This window comes from Tachypleus tridentatus, chromosome 13 (genome assembly GCF_004210375.1).
Source record: "Tachypleus tridentatus isolate NWPU-2018 chromosome 13, ASM421037v1, whole genome shotgun sequence".
NCBI classification, from domain to species: domain Eukaryota; kingdom Metazoa; phylum Arthropoda; class Merostomata; order Xiphosura; family Limulidae; genus Tachypleus; species Tachypleus tridentatus.
The window spans coordinates 62,033,834-62,059,089 of record NC_134837.1 but is presented as its reverse complement, the minus strand read 5'-3'; the positions used below and the strand labels follow the sequence as shown (position 1 = coordinate 62,059,089).

Here is a 25,256-nt window from a genome sequence, read left to right as displayed (position 1 = left end):
GGCAGGGAGAGTCTTACTGGCGAGAGCATATCGGTCAATCATGCAGTGGATGCCCTTTGCTTGAGATGCTAGCTTCTTCACTCTCGACTGGAATCCTGATTTCGATCCCAGCATAGCCAGTGCCCCATCCGTAAAAACCCCACACACGTTTTCCCATTGAAGATCTTCGTCTTGAAAAAAAGTTGAAACTTTTTCCATGACATCATCAGCTTTTGTTGTGGTTTCAAGTACACTGCAGAATAAGAATTCGTCTTTGATGTCACCTGAATTAATGTATCTCACGAAGACAAGCAACTGAGAACATGAACTTACATCTGTTGACTCGTCGAGCTGAAAGGAGAACAAAGGGGAACCCTTGATTTCAGTCAAAACCTGTTCCTTCACATCCATAGACATTTTAGAAATGCGCCCTCTGTATAGTATTATTTGACAGGGATACTTGCTGCATCTTCTTTGCACTGGCTTCTCCAAGAATAAGATTTACTGCTTTCATCATGCAGGGTTTAAGAAGTGTTTCTCCAATCGTGTGAGGCTTTTTTTGTTTAGCAATTTTGAATGCAATCTCATATGAAGCTTCCACTACGGCTGCACTCTGCTGCTGAAACGACCCACTTCTATCAATTCTTTGGCTTTTAAGACACCGTTCATGCCGTTTGAAGAAATCCAAACCCTTCTTTGCGTGTTCTGGATGTTTTGTCTCGACATGACACTTGAGTTTTGATGGTTTCATTGACTCTGCACTCAGGACAGTATGGCACAAAACACACTGTGGTTTCTCGATGCTGTCGTTGGCGAGCACAGTGGTGAAGCCAATGTTGAGGCATCATTCTGAGTATCTGCGCCGTTTAGCCATGGACACAACTCACCTCTACTGCTTACTTATCTCCTTGTTAAAATAAAATAAAAATGTTGAATAATGAACGCTTTGGCAACTGTAGATCTTACACTGACTACTTGTGGGGGGTGTAGGTAGAGTAATGATGGGGTAAGTATTGGGAGGGAAGGGAGCGTGGCCAGTCGCGCGCGCGATTCGTCATCCACCAATCAGCAACGGACATGTGACTCACGTGTCGACAGCGAACACACACACACTTAATCACAGCTAAACAGATACACAAGCATACGTGCATGTGTGTGCACTCACATACTCGCTACTCACTAGTACACACATACATACAGTTGCAGACACATACACATTCACACAGGCATGCATACATACAACCATAATATCACCTAATGACACTGAACTAACGTAGCACACGTTTTGCTTTGCACCGAAACAAAAAAATGTAAGAGCATGAAAATGTAATTGATGAAATAAAATTAATGTTATCCCACGCTACTTCTAACAAGGCTACGCGACTCCCCTGCCAAGGCTTCGTGACTCCCCTGCCAAGGCTTTGCGACCCCCTGGGGGGTCGTGACCCACTGGTTGGGAACCCCTGGTCTAGGTGCATGAAAATAAGAAGAAGAACCAATATTGAAAAGAGAAAGGTTGTGATCAGAGAGCATACACTCTACAGAGCATCCCCTCCTATCAATATCAGCACTTTCCCAGAGGGGATGATGTCCATTAAAGTCTTCCAGGATTGAAAAGGGAGACAGCAACTGTTCAGTGAGAGCATCAAGGTCTGATTAATAATGTCTTTCTAGGCAACAGGGAGAGAGAACAAATAGTGATGGTATGACCCAAGGAAACACAGATGGCTATGGCCTCCAAGGGTGTGCCAAGTGGCAAAGACAGGGTAGGCATATGCTGATCAGTCAATAGTGCCACCCCCTCCAAGCACTCGTCCATCATAAGGCCTGTCATTTCTGTACAAAGAAAACCACTGAAAGGTGACTGTATTGGCAGGTTTCAGAAATGTTTCCTGTAAAGAAAGGCATACAGGATGGTAGGAAGCAATCAGTGTTTTGATGTCAGCCAGATTAGAACATAAACCTCGACAGTTCCATTGTATCAAGGTGGCCATTTTTACTTATGTGTAGGCAAATTGGGTGAAAAACCCTTCTGTTTACGACTACATCTTTTTCGTTACTGTTTTTATTCGAGGAAGATCTATCAACCACCATGGATCCTGCCCTGGGTTGATTGCGCAAGTCTTTGCTGTTGAAAGTGGATTCCAGTGACTGAGGACATGAACGAATGATTGTTTTGCATCTTGTGGTAGGAGAAGAAGATGTATTCGAGGAAATGCCTGTACCTGGAACTAAAGGAAGTGGATCTTGGGATTTGTTGGAATGTATGTAAAGGAACAGAGATGGGTGTTGAAGTTGATTCATCAACTTTTTAAACCATGGAGGTCAAAAGACTTTTCATTTGTTTTGAGAACAATTCTTTTGAAGGCACAGATAGATCTGTCTGCACTCCCACTGTAGTATTGGAACGAACTGCAGCAGCATATGCCTGAGATGAAGTTGTGGACAGCAACTTCCGAGCCTCAGGGTAAGTAATGTTTTGAATCGTTTTCAAATGCTGCACCTCCTTTTCTTCCAACCATTTAGGGCAACAATGAAAGTAGGACGAGTAAGAGCCATTGCAATGATGCAATGAGGGTCCGTGTCACACTCACAGGTATCGTGGTCCTTGCCGCCACAACAAGCACACGTTAGGGAACCATGACATGACGTCTTTGGGTGACTGAACTGGTGACACTGGAAACATCGGAGAGGGTTTGGAATGTATGGCCGCACCCTGCAATTAAGATACCCTGCCTTGATGGTGGCAGATATGTAAATGTCAGAATGAGGATACTGGTCGGCATCATAATTCCATCTTTGCGAGTGGAGATATGCCTTACTGCAGAAACTCCTTGGGTGGAAAAACCAGAGAGAATCTCTCACTCGGGGATGTTCTTCAAATCGCTCTCAACAATAACTCTTCATGACAAATTCAAAGTATCATGAGGCGTAACCTCAATAGATATATTCCTAATTGCCTTTCAATGTAAGAGAAGTTCGCTGTGTTGAGGTGTGGATGTTTCCACCAATATGTCACCAGAGTAAAGCTTTCTGATTGACTTTGGAGAGTCAGTAAGTCTCTCTAGTCCCTTCTGAATGAAAAAGGGAGACATCTGCCCAAAAATTTGTGTGAAAGAGAACTGTGGTACAAGAAAATGAAGTACAACATGTGTTACAGATGTTGAATATTGCTGCTCAGTTTTCAAGATGCGGTCATTTAACTATGGACTGTTTTTTCACTATTTTATTTAATTTTTTATTTGGAGGATCCATAATAAAAAAAGAAAATTTCGGTGCCTACTGAGTCCACCCACCATGGAGCCCAACGAGGGGATGCACTACAATGTCAAACAAGAACACTGCAGCAATACCAGGGTTTCGTGAGCACTATACCCAAATACCAACATCAGATACAATGTTCACAACACTTGTTGAGAGCATCAAACACTGGTACTTGGTTGACCCTAGCTCAAATGGACAAGATGAATGACTCTGGGGAGGCCACCCATCTACAGGAATACAAGGCTAAAGTGGTGTGTTAGGGTTGGACCCCTCAATCACCAGGATCCTCTCCTCCCCTTCACAGGTCACCATGCACGGCAAACACATTGGTAGATGTTTAGATCCCAGAGGAGATAAACTGAAAGACCAGAACCTTCCCTGGGAGGTCCCCTCACCACGTACAGGAATCCACACCAAGGGGATCTTGAAATGATCATAATTTGAATGTTTGACTTTCATAACCATGTTTTTGTTCAAGTTACATGAAATCTAATAACAGTTGTTTTTTCCCCATTTATACAAGGATAGAAATTGAAATTCTTTTCACAAAATTTTCTGAGTTTTTAATAATAGTAACATACTGAAAATACATTCAGATTTGTTCATTTGTCCATAGCTAAGCACAAAACTACACAATGGGCTATCTATGTTGTGCCCACAAGAGGTATCAAAACCTTATTTTTGGTGTATACATTTGCAGATTACTGCTGAGCTACTGAGGGAACCTGCATTTTTATTTTTGTTCAGACAATTATTATTTGAGTGAATCAGGGAATTTCAATCACAGAAAATATATTGAAAAAATATTTATACATCAAGCATTAGTACAGAGAAGTTGTCTATACCTTTTGCACATATTTACGGTTGACAGCAATATCTTGATCCATCTGTTTTAACTTTTCATCCAGCTGAATGCATTTCTTCATCTATACAAAACATGATATACAATAATTAACCTTCCAACACACTTTCTTCAAAAAAGGTATTCATTTGATTATCAATGATGTATACAGTTTTTGAAACAGCTGTTGTTTTTTGTAGTAGTAGATTTATTTGGCAACAAAACATTGTGTGGTAACAGTTAAACATGATCACTCAACATTCAAATTATGCAAACAAATAACCTGAAGTTAATACTAGCTCCATCTCTATTTTTTATATAAACAGTTTAATACAAATTTAATTTTGTATTATTTACAAAATGTTTTTGTTTTATTTTTAATAATTCAGTGTTTATTTTGTTCAGGTTTTGTCTACTTACAATATTTTTACAACCTTTATATATTTGGGTGGTTGTTTAATTACATGTTCATTTGCATTTGATTTTTTTTTCATGTTCCTTGCATTTATTTATTTTACTACTACACTGGAGAAACAGGTTGGAAAAAAAAAAAACACAATGCAAAGATGTGTGAAACAAAGGGGGAGAGCATGGCAAGGCTCGAACATCCCCTTAGCCATAAATTTTTAAAATTTGTTAAAAACATGTAAACTATGAAAGAAAAAGTACAAACCCTATAACCTGAGTGCTTTCAAAAGTTCCATCTTTCTAATTCATTTCTATCAAGACTTCTTGAAACTATGTGTTTTTATAACATCATGAACTACGAAAGTCACACTTAGCTTTAATTTGAACTACCATAAAACAATGAGAAATCACTTTTTATTTCTTAAGTAATGATTATAACATACATGGAAGATATTTAGAGCTTTGTTTCAATGTAACAAATGTGATGTAACACATAAATCATGACTCCTTGTTTTGCATATACTATAACCACTACAGAGATCAATTCATTTTGATATGATTGTAAAAAAATATCTTTTAAGCATTTACTATAATAACAGTCATATACTATTTTGAAAGAAAAAAAATCCTGCATTATTCTTGTTAAAAATACAATCTCTCTTTAAGAAAATATAAAAATGTAATTGGTATTTTCATCACATATTTGAGATTGGTTCAGTAAAACACAAATTATTCTAATTTTAGACCTTTTCCATGTCTTGTATTATAATGCATAATGTCATGCATTTATATACTTCTAAAATGTATTAAATATAATAAAACTAATGAGTTGAGGTGAATTTATAAATAATTTTTAAAAATTTGCAAAAATATAAAATGATTTTATAATGTATTATATGCTAACTTTTAAAACTATAAGTACTTTATGTATACTATAAATTCTATATAATTTTCTATCAACAATATCACTTAGAAATTTGTTGTGGTTTGGAAACTGGTCTTCCATGAAACACATTAAATGATTATTTAACAGAAGATGATTACAGTGTAAAAAACAAAAACGTCAAGGCTAGGAATCTTAAATCTGTTAGTCAAGACTATTTACTACATAACTCGTACGATATAAAAAAAATCCCTGATAAATGTTCAAGCAATACATTCAGTTAATAAATAAAAAAATCCTGTTCCTTTCCTAAATGTATTTCCTGTAAAGATTTTTATAAGAACACAATGAACTTTTAATCTGCAAGAACTTCTCATTTGTTAGCTTTTATTTAGTGAAGCCTAACATTTAACATATGCAAGCTTTGTTTTAATAACTAGGAAGGTGGTCTAAAAAGGGTTAACATATCTCACAAACTTGCTGAACATACTTTCTGTTACACAAAACAGACATTAAATATTTATTTACAATGTATATAGCACTTTAATAAAACAATTTTAGTGCTGTCTTTTACCTCTTCTTCCAGTCGTTTAAACATACTCGGGCTGTTGTACTTCTCAGGGCTGTCCAGAAACACAACCATTCCATCCTTCTGATTAATTGAAGCAAAGATTTCTCCATCTTCGATCTGAGAAGAAAAGAATTATTCCATGTTGTAAATAATTCAAGAAAGAAGTATTATGATATGCACTATTAAATATGATTATGTGTCATAATATGTTTTTAGTTTTGTTTTCAGTTTACAAAGGAAAAAAGTGTATGCTTGAGATAAGCGTGACAAGTCAAATAAACACTGTACTGTAATGTGCAATACATTCACATTCATGGAAAGTTTTGAGTTCTCTCCAGCATTAGGAATAAACTTCCCCTAATCCAAGTAGGTGAATTTTAGGTCTATGTTATATTTCACTTAATGTACCTTGAGCACTACTATTTTTGTCATGGCCCAACCAATTAAAAGACCTTGTCAACATTTGATACAAAAGATAGAGACAGTTGACATAGTGAAACATTATTATATAATCTTCTCTGCTTTCTCTTACAAGTTCTTAGAATTAAAAAATACCTTTGTAATTGGGAAATCTTAACATTTTCCTTTTTACCAATAAAAACTTTCCATGCTCATATTAAAAAGCAGTATTTATTTCCAAAGTATACAACTTATATAGAAGTGTAGCCTGAAATTACCAAAATAGGTCACTAGTTATGGCATACAAAAAATTATAAGAAAAAGACAAATGTAAAACAACAAATATATTTGCCAAAAATAAAATAATATTAAGAAAGTGAGAACTGTGTGAATAAAACAAAGATTTCTGAGTAGAGTAGTGGCATGTGTAAGCTTGTAAAGAATAAAATGGTTACAACTTGTGTTCTTTAAGGATACAAACTTCTAAAAAAGAAAGTAGGTTTAAATAACAAAATGCCAATATTATCTTCAACACATCAAAATTTTAACTTTTGGTGTAATGTAAGAAGAAATTTATAGATGGTATGTAATGAAATACATTTCAGTATTGAACAAGTTAATATCAGGTAACAAATGTCTTCTTCTACCACTGAATTGGAAAAATGTAGTAGGCATTTAGAAATAGCATATTGACATAGTGTATATTAAACATAATCCTACTCCTGTTGGTATATTAAACATAATCCTACTCCTGTTGATATATTAAACATAATCCTACTCCTGTTTATATATTAAACATAATCCTACTCCTGTTTATATATTAAACATAATCCTACTCCTGTTTATATATTAAACATAATCCTACTCCTGTTTATATATTAAACATAATCCTACTCCTGTTTATATATTAAACATAATCCTACTCCTGTTTATTAATAGTTTAATTATTATATATTACATACCTTATATTCAAGAGTTTACTGATTGTATACATAGAATTATACTAACTGTTATTACCATGTGTAAAATGTATTTTTCTGCTTCTTTAGGTCCTGAGAGCTGCACTCTATTTGCCATGTCTGTTAAGGAAAGTGTCAGAAAAGTCTGTGATAAAAAGAAAATAGATTAAACATTTACTCTTCATGGTCTCTTTATCTTGATATTAGTAATATTCAATAATGTCTTATTAATTGAGGATATTATCAAAAACTAATAATAATTAAAAAAGTAAGAAGATCCTTATGTCAATATATGCCTTCTTATTACAGTCAAACTAAAAAATACCTGGTTTGCATTGCAATTTCTGCAACAATTAATGGCAAAGCAATTTAATTTTACTATGATAATAAAATGAATTTTTAAACTCATACAAAAAGAAATTGCCAGTAAAAGAAAGATACAAATTTAACTTTAACAGCAGGTTTTAATGTATTTTAAACTCACCTTTGTAAGACGTTGAATGTTCTTTTTATAAAGGGAGGATAAACACTGCTTAACCAAGCCCATGTTACTGTCCTGATAAAAACACACAAGTTTATTTGTATATATTATATATTAGTCAAACTTATGCTTGATCTACATTCTTTAAACTTTACACAATAATGCAGTGCTACAAAATCGTTAATTGAAGATTCATACCTTTTACTAGTCCAACAAAGTTACATTATGTACATATAATAAAATAGAAAATACTATTTTTGTAATTAAATAACTGAAACTTACCAATAATTCTGCAAACATACAGCCAATCACAGCTCAGAAATTAATGAGATTTGATTATGTAGATAAATCTTTAACTACAATTTAATAAGATTATCGAGGCTGAAGTAAAATTTATTACAAGTAAAATTACCCATAATTTAGAAACATATTAACATTAACTGAAATCACCCAGAGGTTTTACAGGTTTTTTGATATTAATCACAGTCTAATAAAGTTATCAAGGATTTATTGAGACTATGCAGGTTTAATAAAATTTACCAGAGTTCAGTAAAATCATTAAGGATTTAGTGAGACTATGCAGGTTTAACTAAATTTACCAAAGTTAAGAGAGATTAACAAGAATCTAGTGAGACTATGCAGGTTTAATTAAATTTACCAGAGTTTAGTAAAGTTATCAAGGATTTAGTAAGACTATCCAGGTTTAATTAAACTTAACAGGGTTTGGTAATATTATGAAGGATTTAGTAAGAATATCTATGGCCTTATGAGATTATTAAGGGCTTAATAAAAAATTCAAGCATCACCAGCAAGTGCAACTAGTGAAATGTTATAGTCCTACAAACACTGGTGCAAAGAGAAGGTAATCATGGAAAGGACACTTATAAATAAAGAAATAATTAACAGACTGAATACACAGAACTGTTTGAAAAGTGACTATGTGACAAGATAACTAAGTTATTCTTAGTTATTAAAACCATTTTTAATACATTATTAATATTATGCAACAATGAAGATATGGGATATTTTATGCAAATATATTTCATAATTAAGTTTCAGATAAAACTTCCAGTATATCCTAAACTAAAAATTACAGCTTTTTGTGGATAACATCTCATTCTAAACACGACGTATTTAGAGATGACCGGCAAAGAAGCTTGTCTATAAATTCATCCTACAGTTTTGGAGCTAGCAGGACCAAACACAGCAGGCGGACTAGGGAATCCTTTTATATATATATATATATATATATGACATAATTCCCTTACCACAGGAATAAAAATAAGGGTTGAAACTCAGACATGATGGTGGGTCTAAAAACAGATTTTTATTGATATTGAATATGAATGTGAAATTAGTTTCTGTGTTCCTTGTTCTCTAACAATCAGTGGAGACCTATGTGTGAAACTGTGTTTGTACCCTCACTCATAAGTTAGCAAAACCAAAAGTGGCACATGTTTTCAGGTATCTTATAAACAGTTAGCTATTAAAGGATCTGGTAATAATGGAGAAGTTTGTTTGGTATACTGAGGCCTCTATGAATCATAAAGGACTGTTAATTCCCCACTGTGAACATGAGTACTTTGATGCTATTAATAAAAATAACAAACCATATATATTTGTTAAAAGGACTCAAAACCCCATAGGTAATAGTAAGTTTATCCAATAACTATTGAAGGAAGGATAATTCATTTAACACACAAAAGTCACAAGCTTTAGGGATGTATATAAATTATTTCACTTTTACACTAAACTACTAAAGAGTGTCATTATTTCAGATTCAGTGAAGTTGTTTATTCTTGTCACATTTTCAAAATTCTCAAAAGAAGAATGAAATGAAATACATCGACTACTTTCATTAATTCACCATGTCCTAACTTTTTGTCACCCACCATCACCACCTTTAAATAAATATGGTTCATGCATACCTCATTTCTTTTTTAAATGAGTCAGAGTGACAAAATAAAATACACAGATGCACATTAAAAGCTGTGTGTTGTAGTAATTATTTATTATATTCATTGATGAAAACTATATTAAATTTTCATATTGCATTATTACTCTGTTGATTCTATCCTAAATGTTTGTCCTCTCCCAAAAAGATACTTCAATTGAGGTATCCACACTTTTGCAATTGCTACATTAATTTACATTTAGTGTAAACTTGAAGTTATTTTTTTCGTCAAAGATAAAAGGTTTTTACGACTTAAACAATCACATGAAGTTGGCAGTTCAATGTTTGTGTTCACTATTTTGTTTTTTAAACATCCTTACAGTCAATATTACCATAACATGAAAGTTTTGTTGAAGAATAAGTTAGTTTTTGATCTACAAAAAAATTACAACAATATAGCTTTCACTTACTTCTAACATGAGGTAGAAAAAAACAGGTACAGCAGAGACCTTACCCTTGTAAATGTGTCAGTATGCTTGTTGATCACAGTTCTAATTTCATCTGGGTTGTTTGTCGTATATGCAGTAGCAAGGTCATGATAAGCTTGACTCAGTGGCTAGAAATCATACAAAAGTTTATTATCCTACAGTTGAAACCTCAGTTACAAATGGTGATAAGTGACCACAAATTTCAAATCTTAGTTAAAGATGGTGATCAGTGTCCTTAGAATTCAAACTTTAGTCAATGACGGTGATGAGTAACCCTAGAATTTGAATCTCAGTTAATGAAGTTGATGAGTAACCCTAGAATTCCAACCTCAGTTAACGATGGTGATGGGTAACCCTAGAATTCAAACCTTAGCTAATGACGGTGATGAGTAACCCTAGAATTCAAACCTTTAGATAATGATGAGATACCTTAGAATTCAAGTCTTAGTTAAAGATGGTGATGAACATCCTTACAATTCAACCCTTAGTTTCAGTTATATGAGATGATCTGGATGATTTTTAAAAATTCAATTATTTCAGACCAGCTTTGTGAAGCATGTAACCGAGTCTCAGTGATGTATATAATATGACACATGCTGAAATTTATCCTATCGTTGATGACCAAACTAAGTTCATAAACCACACAAAAAAAAAATTTATCACACATACATGCAGATGATATTATCCAGACAAATAACCTCCTAAAAATGTGTTTTAACTCTCCCTTTGGTAAGTAATGAAATTTAGGAAGTGTGGACATTTTCTCCATTTCTGGGAGGTAATGCTTTGTAGTAGTTAAGGCTAGTTTCATGAAATATTTTATTCCACAATTAACACCATATATTAAAACATATTCAGAACACTGACATATCAGGTAAAGACTTAGCACAAACATCACTCACCTACAAACTCTAGTCTGATACAGCCTAGACAGATAGACCAACATCACAACAACTGATTTTGAACACATTATCATTGAAACAAGATATACTGCACCTATTTGAATCTGATAAGGATCAAGCTTTTTGTTTATGAGTTGTCCAGTTTTATTTCTATCAGTTACAAAATATAAAAAGCTCACCTTAATAAATCTCCCTACAACCTGAGATGCATACTTAGGTAAATTTGCAACCTACAATGTATGGAAACAAGATATGTAATCCATTAGTTTTTAGAATAATGCCAATAATAATAATAAAATTTAAAAATAAATATTAGAGTTATAGAAATAATACTCTTGCTATTAACTAGGTCTTTAAAACAATTGCTTTTTTTGTACACCAACTAATCAATTAGAAAAAAAAACACCATGATCATTAGAATACTTTACTATTGCAGAAAGTTGAATATGGCCAAACTGAATCCTATATTGTTAAGGAAGAAACTATTAATTAAAAATACATATTTTAACAGCTATTCCAAATGGCAAAGGTTTGTTTTGAAGCTTGCACAAAGCTATGCAACACCAGTATCAAAACCCAGATTTCAGCATTACAAGTCTTCAGACTTATCACTGGTGTCAAAAATGTGGCAAAGGTAAACATAACATATGTTAAGGTGAAACTATTAGGTTAAGAATTGTATTTTAACTAGTTTTTGACATATCATAGGTAAACTACATTTTTAACTATAAAATTAAGTAAAGGTTCATACTTTAATATTTGACATATAGATAGAAAACATCTGTAAAAAGAAACTATTAAAGCAAAATTCATACCTTAACTAATATTTGACATGGCATAAACAAACTACAGTTGTTAAGGATGAAACTACCAAGTTAAGATTCTTATTTTAGCTAATATTTCACATGTCAAAAATAAACTACATTTGTTTGTATGAAACTATTAAGATTTGTAAATTAACTAATGTTTGTTGTGTTAAAAGTGAATCATATAAATATTAAGGATGAAACGTCAAAATTATCAAATTCACTATATGGTGCTTAATTTTGGCAGACTGCTCTTGTTAAAGACTTGGAAGTTGAATTTCTAGTAGTGAAATGCAATACAATGAAGTTTTCACTTCCAGGAAAAATACAAGATATAACTCTCATTATTAAGCTTTTCAATTTTTTTCTCGGAGCCAATACAATTTAGAAACATTATTCGTAGACAAGCAGCAAAAATAAAGTAAAACAGACAATAATTTAGATAATAAAGGACAAAAATTGGTCAATATTATCAAGAAACAAAAAATGTAATGCTGAAATTACAATTTTAATTTACATAAAAAGTAAATCTATAAAAAAAATGTAAACAGTTTTTATTTATTGAATGTTAATCACACCTTACTCTTCACTGAATGTATTTTTGTGTTTTTTCATCAAGTAAATCCTTTTAAGTTATTTGGTGAAAATAACATGAAGTTAATTCCATGTAATGTAAACAAGTTAGTTTATTTCTTCCTTAATATCCACTACAGGATACAATTACTTGCAGACAGTTGTAGGTCCTAGTTCACAAATACCATCTTCACTTTTAACAAAAACTTGCACACTAATGGTGATATGACAAGTGTACAAATAAACTTATTTACAAGCTGTGCAGTTTTATGGCTAATTGACTGAGTAACTAAATATATGTAATAACTAAATTAAAGCATCGAAAATATAGTTTACAAAAATATTTTAGAAATATTTCATATATTTGAATACTTAATATTTTTAAATATTTGAACACATACATTTATTGCTGACTGTTAAAGGATGAAACTGATTATGCTACAACTGTTTATAAATCATTTTGTAATTCCTGTATGTTAATTATTCCACAACTTTACCTTTCCTTGAAGAATCAGAGCAACGAGAATGTACTTTTTGTATGCTTCCAACATGATGTGACTGACAGCCATGCTTGGTGTTGTGACAGCCTTAAAAATAGACCAAAGTAATAAATAATAAAATACTTTCCATTTCACTTAGAAACTTCAACAAATCAGTTCAAGCACTGTTGTGAAATCCTCATCTCTTGGCAACCAGTTTAAAATCTTAAATGAAGAAATATAAACTTAATGAAAGCAAAATGCAATAAAGATTTGTATTCAAGCAATGTGTACAACAGTGAATGAGTAAGGTGAGAGGTGTTTACTGTTCACAGCATTCTCTTGTAACAAATGCAATTATAATAATTATAAACAAAACAGAAATGTAAGATGAGTGTACATTAACATACCAACACAACAGATCTAGTAGGTGCATTTGAAATACTGAGTGGAATTTTTTATAGATTAATTTACTACTTGTAACTACATCAAACATATTTTGAATAATCAGTAAGCACCAAAAACTTTATTTCAAATACGTTAGAAAGTAGTTCCAGGTGACTGAACTATTATATCAGGTAGGCTAATATTCAGTCTTAATCAACACTTTCTTTCTGATGCAATAATTCTAAAATATTGTAACCTAAAAGTAGCAACAATGAGTGGTTAAACTGTGATATATAACATGAAGAGTTAAGAGCTTTCTGTCAGTTTTTATTTACAAATCTAAATATGTACATTTATTAAAATATACAAAGTTATGTGCATATATCTGCAGAACTATAAATTTAAATTACTTGTTTACACAAACTTTCACCAATGTTTCATAAACTCAATAACCTGATACACTGGAATGTAGAATTATGTCTCTTTATCCATACCTGTAATGAAATTATCTCCAAATGACCTTATATGAACTTTATTCAGGTAATATAATTAATTAAGTAAAAAAATGAACAAAATATTTACTTGAAACAGTGTTGGAAAACAACTTATGAACAAGGAAGTAACACAATAATAACTTTAGGTCAGTTACCACAAAAGTAGTTTTTATACTTGTAAGTTCCACATCTATAAACATGAATTAAATACATAACTTCTAGATAAACATAAAATTCTATACAAAACCATTACTCTACTTGTAACCATAGTTACTGTGTCAAAAAGAAATGAATGAACAATACTTACAATTTCAAAAAAATATAAAGCTCTTTCGTAATTCTTAACAGCAGCATAGATCATTCCTCCATAGTAAAAATACAGCAGAAAATACTTAGCATCATAATAACCACCCTAAACAAGGATACAAAGACATGCAAGTTTTGTTTTAAAAATGTTTAAAGACAGGTGTAGATTCATGAACAACGAAGCTAAGAATGACTTTCAAACTTTCTACATTTGGACTTGAATTCTATTAGGTAACTGGATGCACTGTGCAAATATACCATGTTTTAAGTTTAATAAACTTAAGAAAAATTAAGCCCAGTAGGTATGGTATTAAATTCACACCAGACTGAAGGTGTTTTTCTTTCATTATTCTTAATTAATTCATTATGGATTACTTTCATTGCTTACTACCAAACATATAGAGTTATTAAACTGACCATGACAAAAAATATTTTACAACCCAGAGTTTATGACATAACTTTTTTATTTACTGTTAAATGTCTTCCCATTAATAACAGCCCTCAAATATATTCACTAGATTATTTTCAAGTTAACATCAAAATATAAATTAAGTGCACAGGTTTTTTTTCAAACCAACAGGAAATATTTGAAGTTTAATAATTCAGTGATTCATGTAGTTTACCCCAAGTTTTGATAAACAGAAAACTGTTTCTATGCATGATATCATTCAATGCACTTTGTGTAAACAAAAAATACCAAATTTTGTAAGTGGTAAATGTGTACATTAATAAACCCTATGTATAAAACAAAACAATCATCAACCCATGCATCTGAACCAAAGCTATAACTCAAATGGTTTGTTGACATTTCCCACAATATAAAATATTCCTGGATCTTTATAAGCTTATCACACATGTGCTTATAACATATATATACTAAAATTATACATATTACTGAGACTTGTTATAAAACTTCAGTGTTATGCATATTTAACATTTTATTATATCAATTTATTATTGATCAGCTTGTATTTTAACATGCCCTCACTCAGCTCGTCACACATTATTTTGATAAAATATAGAAGTGAGGACTAAAAAACAAGTGCTCTGTTGAACATCACATATTCCCCTCATGCACGGCTGAAAGGGCAATCACATTCAGTGTGATAGGGATTAAAACTCCAACATTAAGACTGTGGATTCAGCACTCTAACCACAAGCTGAAGATCATCTGAATTCACTAAGTATTTGATTCAGTTCCCTCAGTATAATGAAACCTCTTTTATCCAATTATTGTTTAAAGAATTCTATCCCTCTAAACATAGCTAGCAAAAAGCAGTGATGTTTATTACATTTTTGCATTAATCAGTCACTGCAATACTTGGTCTGCAATAATGCCAAATAAGTAATTCCACAAAACATTTTTAAGTTAAGAGTGGATTAAACTCCATAACATGGAAGATATCAAAATTTATGTCCCTTTGTTATGTATTAATGACTTCCTCTATCTTTGAATATTTCTTTACAGGTTAGAGACCATTTTCATATCAATGTAAGGTGTTACTGCCCTTCAGGCATCAATAGGTTTGATTTGTTTTGAATTTCTACAAAGCTACACAAGAGCTATCTGCACAAACCATCCACCTAATTTACCAGTGATAGACCAGAGGGAAGACGCCACCTACTGCTAACTTTTTACCAATGAAAAATGGAATTGACTTTCACAATATCCCACAGGCATCCAACTGAAATGGCAATTACTTTCAATATGATTAGGTTTCAACCTTCGGCACTCAGATGGTGAATTGAATACCTTAGCAACAAGACCATGCCAGGCCCCACCAATAGATTCAAACCAAGGAATCAGTTTACACAATTTCTATTAGACAAATATTCCATGGAAATTTACACAATAAATAACTGCATATTCTTTATACAGCTATGGCTGTTAGCTTTTTTTTTTCTAATGGTACCATATTCTATTTTTCATAAATTATGTAGCACATTTTTAATAATAATTATTAAAAAATATTCATCTCAAATATCTATTAATTTGTATTCCTAATTAAATTACAATCAAACATTACAACTGGCATAATGCATTTTCTTAAGCCAAAATCACACTATAAAACTCTGATATCTCCTAGTGCTATTTTAAATTACCCAGACACAAATAAATGAAACAATATTTCCTTACCTCCTTACTAATATCAGTAATATCTGTATCCAAAAACTGTAGTGCTGGCTTGAAACATCTGCCAACCAGACAAAGCTAGAAAATAACTATAATTATATATTAAGTGGTTTCAAGACTGAAAAAGTGGTGATATTCGTCTACTTGCTAATCAAATGTTTTTTAAAAGTACTTACAGTAAGAGAATAGAATACTTAGTATGGTATTTCAGTTGCTGATCGGTCAAATATTGTGTAAATAAACAAAGTTCATGAACAGTTCCTTTCTTTACATTTTCACATCTTCCAGTTAAGAGTTTGTTTTCATAATACATAAAAACTAAATTTACATCCTCGTTTGTTTTTGAACTTTTACATCAAAACCAACTTGCTAAGTACTTTTCACTTGATTGACCAAGCCCCATAATTGACTCAATTATTTTCAGTTTTTTGGGGGGCTGAAATTAAAATAGTTCTGAAAATAACTCTCAATTACAACAGTCTGTAAGAATTTTAAAATTAAATTTACATTTCACTACTGCACAAATAAGAGTTTTACAGATTGGTTTTAAAAACAAACTATTAAAAACACTTGTGTTGTTAGCCAATTTCCATGTTGAATTCATGATTTATGAATTTTTTTCTTCCTGGAATCAAACTCATTAAGTGAAAATATTGTCCATACAAAAATGTTTAGACCCAATTACAGTTCAGTTACTAAGTCTAATAAATTACAGTGAAATTCTGCAATATTGAGCATAATTAATTGGCTATTTCAAAATTCATATATAAAAGTTTAAAAAATATTTTATTTTACATCCATGTGCAAAATTTGGGCAAATAAGGACAAAGTTTATAAGTAGCAAAAAATCATTATTTTCTATATTTCCTATTCTATGTTTTAAAAAAATAACTGAAACTTAAGAACCTATCTACAAATAGCAATAAGATATATTATATATATATACACACACACACACACACACACCTATGTAACATAAGTGAAATGTGACTGTATTCTAGACAGGTCACTTTGTAAAGGTCAGTTTTATATTACTGGATACAGTAATGAGTGGACATGCACCCCATCATTGCAGTTTCTGTCATATAAAAAAATATCTATAAATGTCAATTTTATGAGATTTAACATATTTAGACTAAACATTTGTAATTTATTGTTATGATTTGTAGTCAGTCTGGAATACAAAATGTAACACATCTATTTCTTAATCTTTTACGTTGGTTACTAGGTTGCTCAAATTCATGAAATCGATATAAAGAAACAACATTAAAATATAAAACATAAAAAAGAAAAGCTTTTTTTACTTAAAAAACATTTCATAATTATGAGATTATAAAGATTTTGAAAGTTAAATTTGACAATTTTCTGATGTCCAATAGTATTTTTTACCTTAAAATCAAAATCACTTTTGGATTGTCAACATTTGACAAGAAAAATGTACAATCAAATTATTACTTAAAGCATGTGAAACTTGATTTAAAAATCTGCTATTTTGTGTTCTATAACCTTGTAATATTTACTGATAATCTACAACATTTTGTGAAGAGACACACACAATGTATTACAAGTTATAGTACGAAAACTATAACAAGCACAAAATGGTTACAAGTTAGGTCCCTGGAACTGAGCCTGTAGTAAGAGAGTTAACTAAGTCTAATAGTAAAAATAACCATTACTGGTTTGGGAAAAAAAACCTATCATTGAAGTTCTGACTTTTCTTTAAACATTATCTAGTATCTAACACTTTGGTTTATGTCACAAGAAAAATAAGAACATGAAAAAGCTACAGTCCTAATGATACTTCACCCTCCAAATTACTTTAATTTAACAGTGAAAATAAAATATTTGGCCTGAAGAGCAATCATATTTTGAAATGAAAAATGATTAACTTTACCTGGCATAAATCTGCATGTATTGATGTCAACTGAGATGGAAACAGCTGGATTTTACTGATTGCTCGACACAGCAAATCAATACCTCTCATTGGCTAGACAATTAGAATTACACAATAAACTTACGTTTTCTACAATGAAACAATTAGTTTACACAACAAACCAACTTCAAAAACAATAATTTACCATATCTGCATAAGAAAAGAGCAATGTTATCACATAACTACAATTCTTTAGCCTTTTGAACTACAGAGTAACCATGTTTCATGTAAGTAAGACTATCATGCATGTAACCATTCACATTCTACACATGTTTAGTTTACTGTAATTACAAATACAAAGCAGTAAACAGTCTTGCCAATCATTTTATGTATTTGGAAAGTGTAAACTGATCTGATGTGTAGGAAATACTACTTACTTTACTGAGATTAAGTTTATTTCCTTTGTAACTGTAAATGAGTTTTAGCATAAATATAGGTCCATTAAAAACAAAAAGAACAATGAAAACATTCTTTCCTTAGAACTAAAGATGTGACTCACTTGTTGTCTTTCAACTAAACTCTGAGTAAACAGGTGGCATAAATCAGCAACTATAAGATCAACAAAAAACAACTTGTGATGAAACAGAAATACCACAAAAAACACGAGATGCTTATTTCATTGTAATGATCTGATGCTTATGTACATGTGTTTTACCTTTACCATGTCTGACTAAAAACAGAATTGAAATAAATTATTGATACTTTATCTGCAATACTGTTTACAAAAATCCCAAAAGCATTTCTATCAATACTACTTTCAAACAATACTAAAACATACAAGATTGGTTGTATTTACTTTTAAATTGGTCTACTTGTAAACGTTAAAATAATAAGTAGACGGATTTAGTATCTTACTTCATTTATACCCAAGTATAATAAAACGTATACTTACAAGTATTTGGGGCATAACGCACTTGTTCACCATGGCAACTAGTCAAGAACTCTTGTACCTGAGCAAACAAAACTTCAAACTCAGGGACAGTTGGGAGGTTAAGTTTCACACATCTACAAAAGAAAAAATGTTTTATTTGAAGATGACAGAAAGTTAACATTGTAGAACTTATGCACTGTTGCATACAAGTAATAGTAAAATAAGTCAAACTAAAGTGTGAAAGACTTATTCTATTTTATAGAATTTTACAATTAATAAAAGACAAATACATTTAAGTTTTTAAAAAGATAAAAGAAAATTAGTTGAAAATTTAAAATATATATATATATATATATTTATGTACATATTTTTGGAAGGAATAAACTCAGAAATGAGAAGAATCTGAATATTAAATAAAGCAGATAAGTTACAGTTTGAACTTAAAAGAGGATTTACTTTTTAAAAATCCTCTTTACATGAAGCCAATATTATTTATACAATAATAGAATGTAGTACAAAGACATATAATTTGTATCTTCGTACCAATCATGTCTAATATTAACATTTTGCTTTACTCATTATATATGTTATGTACTAAAGTTATGTTTATACAAAATGAATAATTACAGACAGGAACTTTTTAATAATATTCACATTAACTTACAAAATAGCAAGTATTCCCAAAGAATGTTCTTGTAGGTCCAGAGTGGCTAACACGTCATCTAAATGAGCACCATTTTTTAACAGTACATCTGTACTTTTACTAATAAAATCACACAGCTGCTCAAAGTTTCCTAGTTAAAAAAAATCAAAACATACCAATGAAACTGAATTAAAGTTATACCTACAACAAAAGTTAAAAGTGACATGAAAACTCTGAGTGTAATATGTGCTTAGATGAAAACACCTAATAATTATTAAAAACTAATTAAACTATGGACTAAATTTTACTGACATGTAGCTTATTATAATACCAACAATACTAAAGTATTATACTAACTGTGAACAATTAGGTATTTCAGTAAACAATGGGTATACTGTAGCTGTGATATTTACATCTGCAATTACCTGATCCCTTTAATGAGAGGTTCACAAATTTAGTACATGGAAAAACAAGAGAAATAATTCAGAATTAAGATGCAGAAGGGTGAGAAAAATAAGCTGACTGTCTATGTTGCTATGGGTTGAAATTAAATGAATAGACTGCATTTAGAGCAAATGAATGTTAATGAGGTTAAAATGTAAACTTAGAGTAATCTAAACATAAGTTAAACAACAGAAGGATGGAAAAGGCTTCAACAGCAAAAATTAACTGTTTCAAAGTTCATTGAAAATGCTAAGACTGTTCTCACAATCCAAATACTTTCTGTAGCTATAAGGTAGACCCACATATACAAAGTAATGTATGATACAACTACCTCAAGAAACTATAGCTAGCTTCCTTTATCAAAATCCCACTATGGACTCTATTACCCATGTTTCAGTTAGCACACAACCTTGACCAGATTTAACATACTCCAAACTAAAACTTTAGAAAAATCTTTAAAAGATTATAGATACAAAATATATATCAACAGGACAATGAGAAATATGAAATCTACATACCACATACACACATGGTCTAAAGTACATTTATTAGTTCATTTTGTTTTGATAGATTTTACTTAAGAGTAATATGTTACCCACAGAATATGAATGCCTTCCAACATTATAATGAAATGCTAATATACAAGGAAGCTGTTCTATGTCCATTAGAAACCCATACATTAGGATACAATAGTCTAACAAAATGCAGTTTAAACAATTAGCTATTATTTGTATTCATTCCGGACTTCTAAAAGACTCATTTCGTCACCTTTTATATGTCAATGTTCTAGCTTCTATCACACCTCAAAACTAACTATTCTATTAAGAAAGTAAGACTGTCTTAACTGAAATCATGTGTAAATTTTATCACACATTACACTAATCTTGGTGCTTATAACTTTATTTCGAAACATAATCTTGATTCATATATTCTACATTACTTACAATGTTAAACCTCAACTATACTGTTTTCACCCTCCAGTAAAAAAATAAAACACTTTCAATACAGCTGATATGATCAGCCCTTCCAAAACAAGAACATTCCTTGTAGCTCTTCTCTGAATCCTCTCCAGACTAAAACTGAACACAACCTGCATCACACACAGTGAACAGATAAGATGTTTTTTTACTTATGATCAATGTTTCTACGTATACACCCTAAAATCCTGTTTGTCTTACTTCTAGCTTTACAAACTTTGTAATAAGTATACTCAGATTATTTTCCTCATCAACTTCACCTGCAGGACTATATAAATAATCAATGTTACAATCATAAACATGCACATCCATATACTTATTCAGAAACAGCTTCCAAAATATTAGCCCTAGTCACTAAACAATCCAAAGTTCTATATGAAACTTTGCCATTTGTAACATTAATCCATTGTGATTTCATTTCATTTATAACAACCTTCTGCCTTCTATCATACAACTGTCCCTCAGTTCATTTAATTAGATGATCTCATGCTCCCATAAAGTTAACATTTTCCTTATCTGAAGATCAGTTTCACATAGATATTCACTTCTCTGCACCAAAGAACGATTACTTCATATGAATTGCCATGTAATTCCCTGCCTTGAACAAAGAAAGTGAGAAACTGCCCATCACAAATTAAAGAAAGACCAAAGTTGGGCAAAGAGTGACAGACTGATATCTAGCAGAATACCTCTTATACTCTGAATAATTATATAATTGTATAACTCCAAAGCAGGATTTACTTCTTGTACTTTAAGAAGTATATGTTACTTGACAATAATGTAATGCACAAGCATGAGTAGAACATGTTACACAGAAACAACAACCTAGAAAAACTTGTCATTAGAACAATTTATAAAACCCTAACTTGTATTTTGATACAGTTATCTGAAATAAATGTATTAATTACACTGGAGAATATAACAGAAGAAAATAAGTTGCTGTACACTAATCACTGTATATAATTTAAATTACAATGCAGTAAATACATCATTGTAAACATAGAGTTGTAAGATACCTTAATTCACAAGTGATTTCTTTTTAAACAATGCTGGAAGATGGTTAGAGATTTACTTTACAAATTTATTCTGGGCTTTAACACATTAAGAAGTTGAATGTGTAATGAAACAAACCGAAATGATTAACATTGTACTTCTTCATAATATGTTACAAGACAAAAATATAAAATAATAATAGTACTTTAAGAAATAAATGATACAATTAAAATTAATTATAGAGTATATAAAGATACATAAATTTGTTAGAAATATAGGCTTTCACTGGTAGGATAATTTACATATGAAATAAAAATATTAATTTACTTATGTGCGAGATCAAACATAAAGTAACTTCGTGCATTAGGATGAAACAACCATCAACAATCGATTAAACTTTAAATGTGATGCGGCAGTAAAATCATTTAGTCTGGTTTTGGAATGGCCAAAACAAATAGATAAAAGACGTAAATGTAGTAGTGAGCATAACTCAGAACATGAAAACACTAAGCATACAAGCATGACTGAAAACAAAACAAATTTGTTTGTATGATTAATTTGTGAAACCCAATACTAAAACGACCATTTCTATCGTGAATACGATGTTTAAATCATACTAAAATCGATTACACTAAACTGGAAAAGTAAAACTGCCCACATGTTTTGTATACAATTATATTATATATATGCATATACGATGTGAATAAAATTGGGAATGAAATATACCTACCTTGAGAAGAAAGGTTTCTTACATTTACTACAAATTGTTCCAAAGGAGTCGCCATTTTTGAAGTTGGAACGACATCTAAGTGGATTATAAGCTTTGATATGCGATATCTATACGATGAGCTTTCAATTCATTAGTATTCAATAATAAACAGGTATAAATAAATATTTTTACCGTTATTTCTTTCGTATCTTGTTAATTAGTCTCCTAAAACAGCAAAAATAATATAACTGTTAAAACATTGTTCAAATTCAAACAGCTTTACTTGTAATTCGACAACCTATATAAAATAATAACAAATAAAACCCTTCATTTAAGAGACTTTATTCTGCGGATAAAAATGTCATCAAAGAATTATATCGCTTACTTAATCGCAGATAATATTTAAATTTAAATTAGTCCATGAAAAGCTTTGAGTCTGTCATTTTGAAATTATTCAATATTGTTCTTATAATGCATATATTATTTGATTTTGCTCTGCAGGTCGGATACTAAAAACAGTTTCTTCTATTGTAATAACAATTTACACCAGGACTCTTTTCACTGCACTTCGCAAGAGCAGCACTATAAGATTCCATGTCAGCGAAGAATAATATTTTGACAAAGGAGAACACTGAAGTGTGTATAAAGACATTTAACACAAAAGTACAAAACTCAACATTTAATTTCTGTAGTGCATATCGATGTGTAGAAGATCGCTTTAAAGATTATAATAAACTCCAAATATTTAACAGTAACTTCACCAAAACATTTGAAAAGAAAGTTACAGAGATTATCTGTGAACTATAAAACGAGTAACCTCCATAAAAAACTATTGGGTGAATTTAAGTTTTCTAAAAGCCGCATCCTAGAATTATACAGTTTATCAAAGAAACATCAACCGAATATGTTACTAAGACACGAAGTCTCAGTATGTGGCAGAGCTACTAAAACTCTGTTTTGGCTTATGAATACAATTTTGAAGCCGTTACTAAGTTACGTTCCAGTCCACTTAAAAATACACAACAACTGCTATCTCAGATCAAGGATAAACCTCACACAGTGACTAACACAACAATATTATTTACGTTGGAAGTTGTAGCTCTATGTTCATCTATAAAGTCAAGAAATGGCGTCAGTGCAGTGTGCGAATTCATGTTGAACTAAATAAACAATTTGGAGATGTGCGGATTAAACATAAACACTGTCACAGGAATTTTATCTTTCATCCTTTATTATGGATATCTTCGTTTGAATAACAAACTATATCTCCAGTTCGGTGGTGTCTGAATGGGTAATAGAGTCGCTGTTATTTATTCTGTAATATTTATGCACGTTTTTAAAACAATGGCACTTGACAAATGGCATTAAGATACAAACACTGTCCCTGATCTCTGGCTTAGATACATCAATAATGTTTTTAGGCTGTGGAACCATGGTTTTCCTTCTTTAATCAATGTTTTAGTTTTTTAAAATTCTCCAGACTCCAGCATCCAATTTACCATAAATCATTCAGATGACAAGAGGAATACAGATTTTGTTGACGTTACCTGAATGATCGACAATGACAATGTTATACAACCTACGACCAGTTAGAAAACCTCTCTTTTTTAACTTCAACTTTCATCGTTCCAAAGCTTACAAAGAAAGTCCTGGTAAAAGGAGAATTAGTATCTGTAGTGAAAAACAAACAAACAACAATTCAGGCTCTGAACGAAAATCACTTCGTCTGAGCCCTGAAATATCCACTTCAAGGAATATGGCGTGCAAATATCAGCATCAAATTTACAACGTGATAAAATATAGATAAAGAAGGAGGGAAAAACAAAGATAACATAAAAATGTTACTTTTATAATACCTTTAACCTGACGATGCTATCTCCAAGAAAATAAAAACTATAATCAGTAAATTGAACTGTTAGTTAAAGTTATAGAACAACCCGGATCAACTTTAAAAAGCCAAATTTCAAAATCTCAGCGCGACTGTCTTACAGAACTTGTTTGCAATCTAAAGATGAGTGTCTTGATTTCCATATTGTTTAATATATATACACAGAGGAAACAAGAAAAACCTTACATACAAGAATAGGAGAGCATAATAAAGCTCTTTATAAACGACACCATGAAAGAAACACAGTTGCAGATAATTTTTAACCAATAGTGAACAAGTAACAACTAATTTGAAACCACAATTTTCTGTACAAGTCTCCACCAAAGCCACCGAGTACACTGACAGAAAATTCAAAGAAGTTTCTCTCATCAAAAAACTACGACCACGTATGTATAGGGACAGAGGATAGCGCCTATAATTTTAATTATTTTATTTTGTATCCTATATGTTATTTCATTCTGTAACTTTTTGTTTAGTACAGGTAACAGTTAATTATTTTAAATATACGTTTCTCTAAACTACAAGCTTTACTACTTAATATATAAGGCCC

General features: G+C 31.2%; 1 protein-coding gene across 1 annotated transcript in view; it reads right to left on the bottom strand.

Annotated features, from left to right (window-relative positions):
• CSN3 (COP9 signalosome subunit 3) overlaps positions 1 to 22,996 on the bottom strand; it is a 28,778-nt gene extending 5,782 nt beyond the window's left edge. Inside the window, exons 1-14 of the mRNA XM_076475128.1 lie at positions 22,840 to 22,996; positions 19,717 to 19,846; positions 19,074 to 19,186; positions 18,681 to 18,730; positions 18,143 to 18,235; positions 16,252 to 16,326; positions 14,116 to 14,220; positions 12,946 to 13,035; positions 11,249 to 11,299; positions 10,194 to 10,295; positions 7,789 to 7,860; positions 7,363 to 7,449; positions 5,950 to 6,063; positions 4,089 to 4,169 (exon numbers count right to left, since the gene is read on the bottom strand). Of these exons, the coding sequence (XP_076331243.1) occupies positions 4,089 to 4,169; positions 5,950 to 6,063; positions 7,363 to 7,449; positions 7,789 to 7,860; positions 10,194 to 10,295; positions 11,249 to 11,299; positions 12,946 to 13,035; positions 14,116 to 14,220; positions 16,252 to 16,326; positions 18,143 to 18,235; positions 18,681 to 18,730; positions 19,074 to 19,186; positions 19,717 to 19,846; positions 22,840 to 22,894 (1,218 nt within the window). The 5' untranslated portion in view covers positions 22,895 to 22,996. The remainder of the gene's footprint in view (positions 1 to 4,088; positions 4,170 to 5,949; positions 6,064 to 7,362; positions 7,450 to 7,788; positions 7,861 to 10,193; positions 10,296 to 11,248; positions 11,300 to 12,945; positions 13,036 to 14,115; positions 14,221 to 16,251; positions 16,327 to 18,142; positions 18,236 to 18,680; positions 18,731 to 19,073; positions 19,187 to 19,716; positions 19,847 to 22,839) is intronic.
• Between the last annotated feature and the right edge of the window lie 2,260 nt (positions 22,997 to 25,256).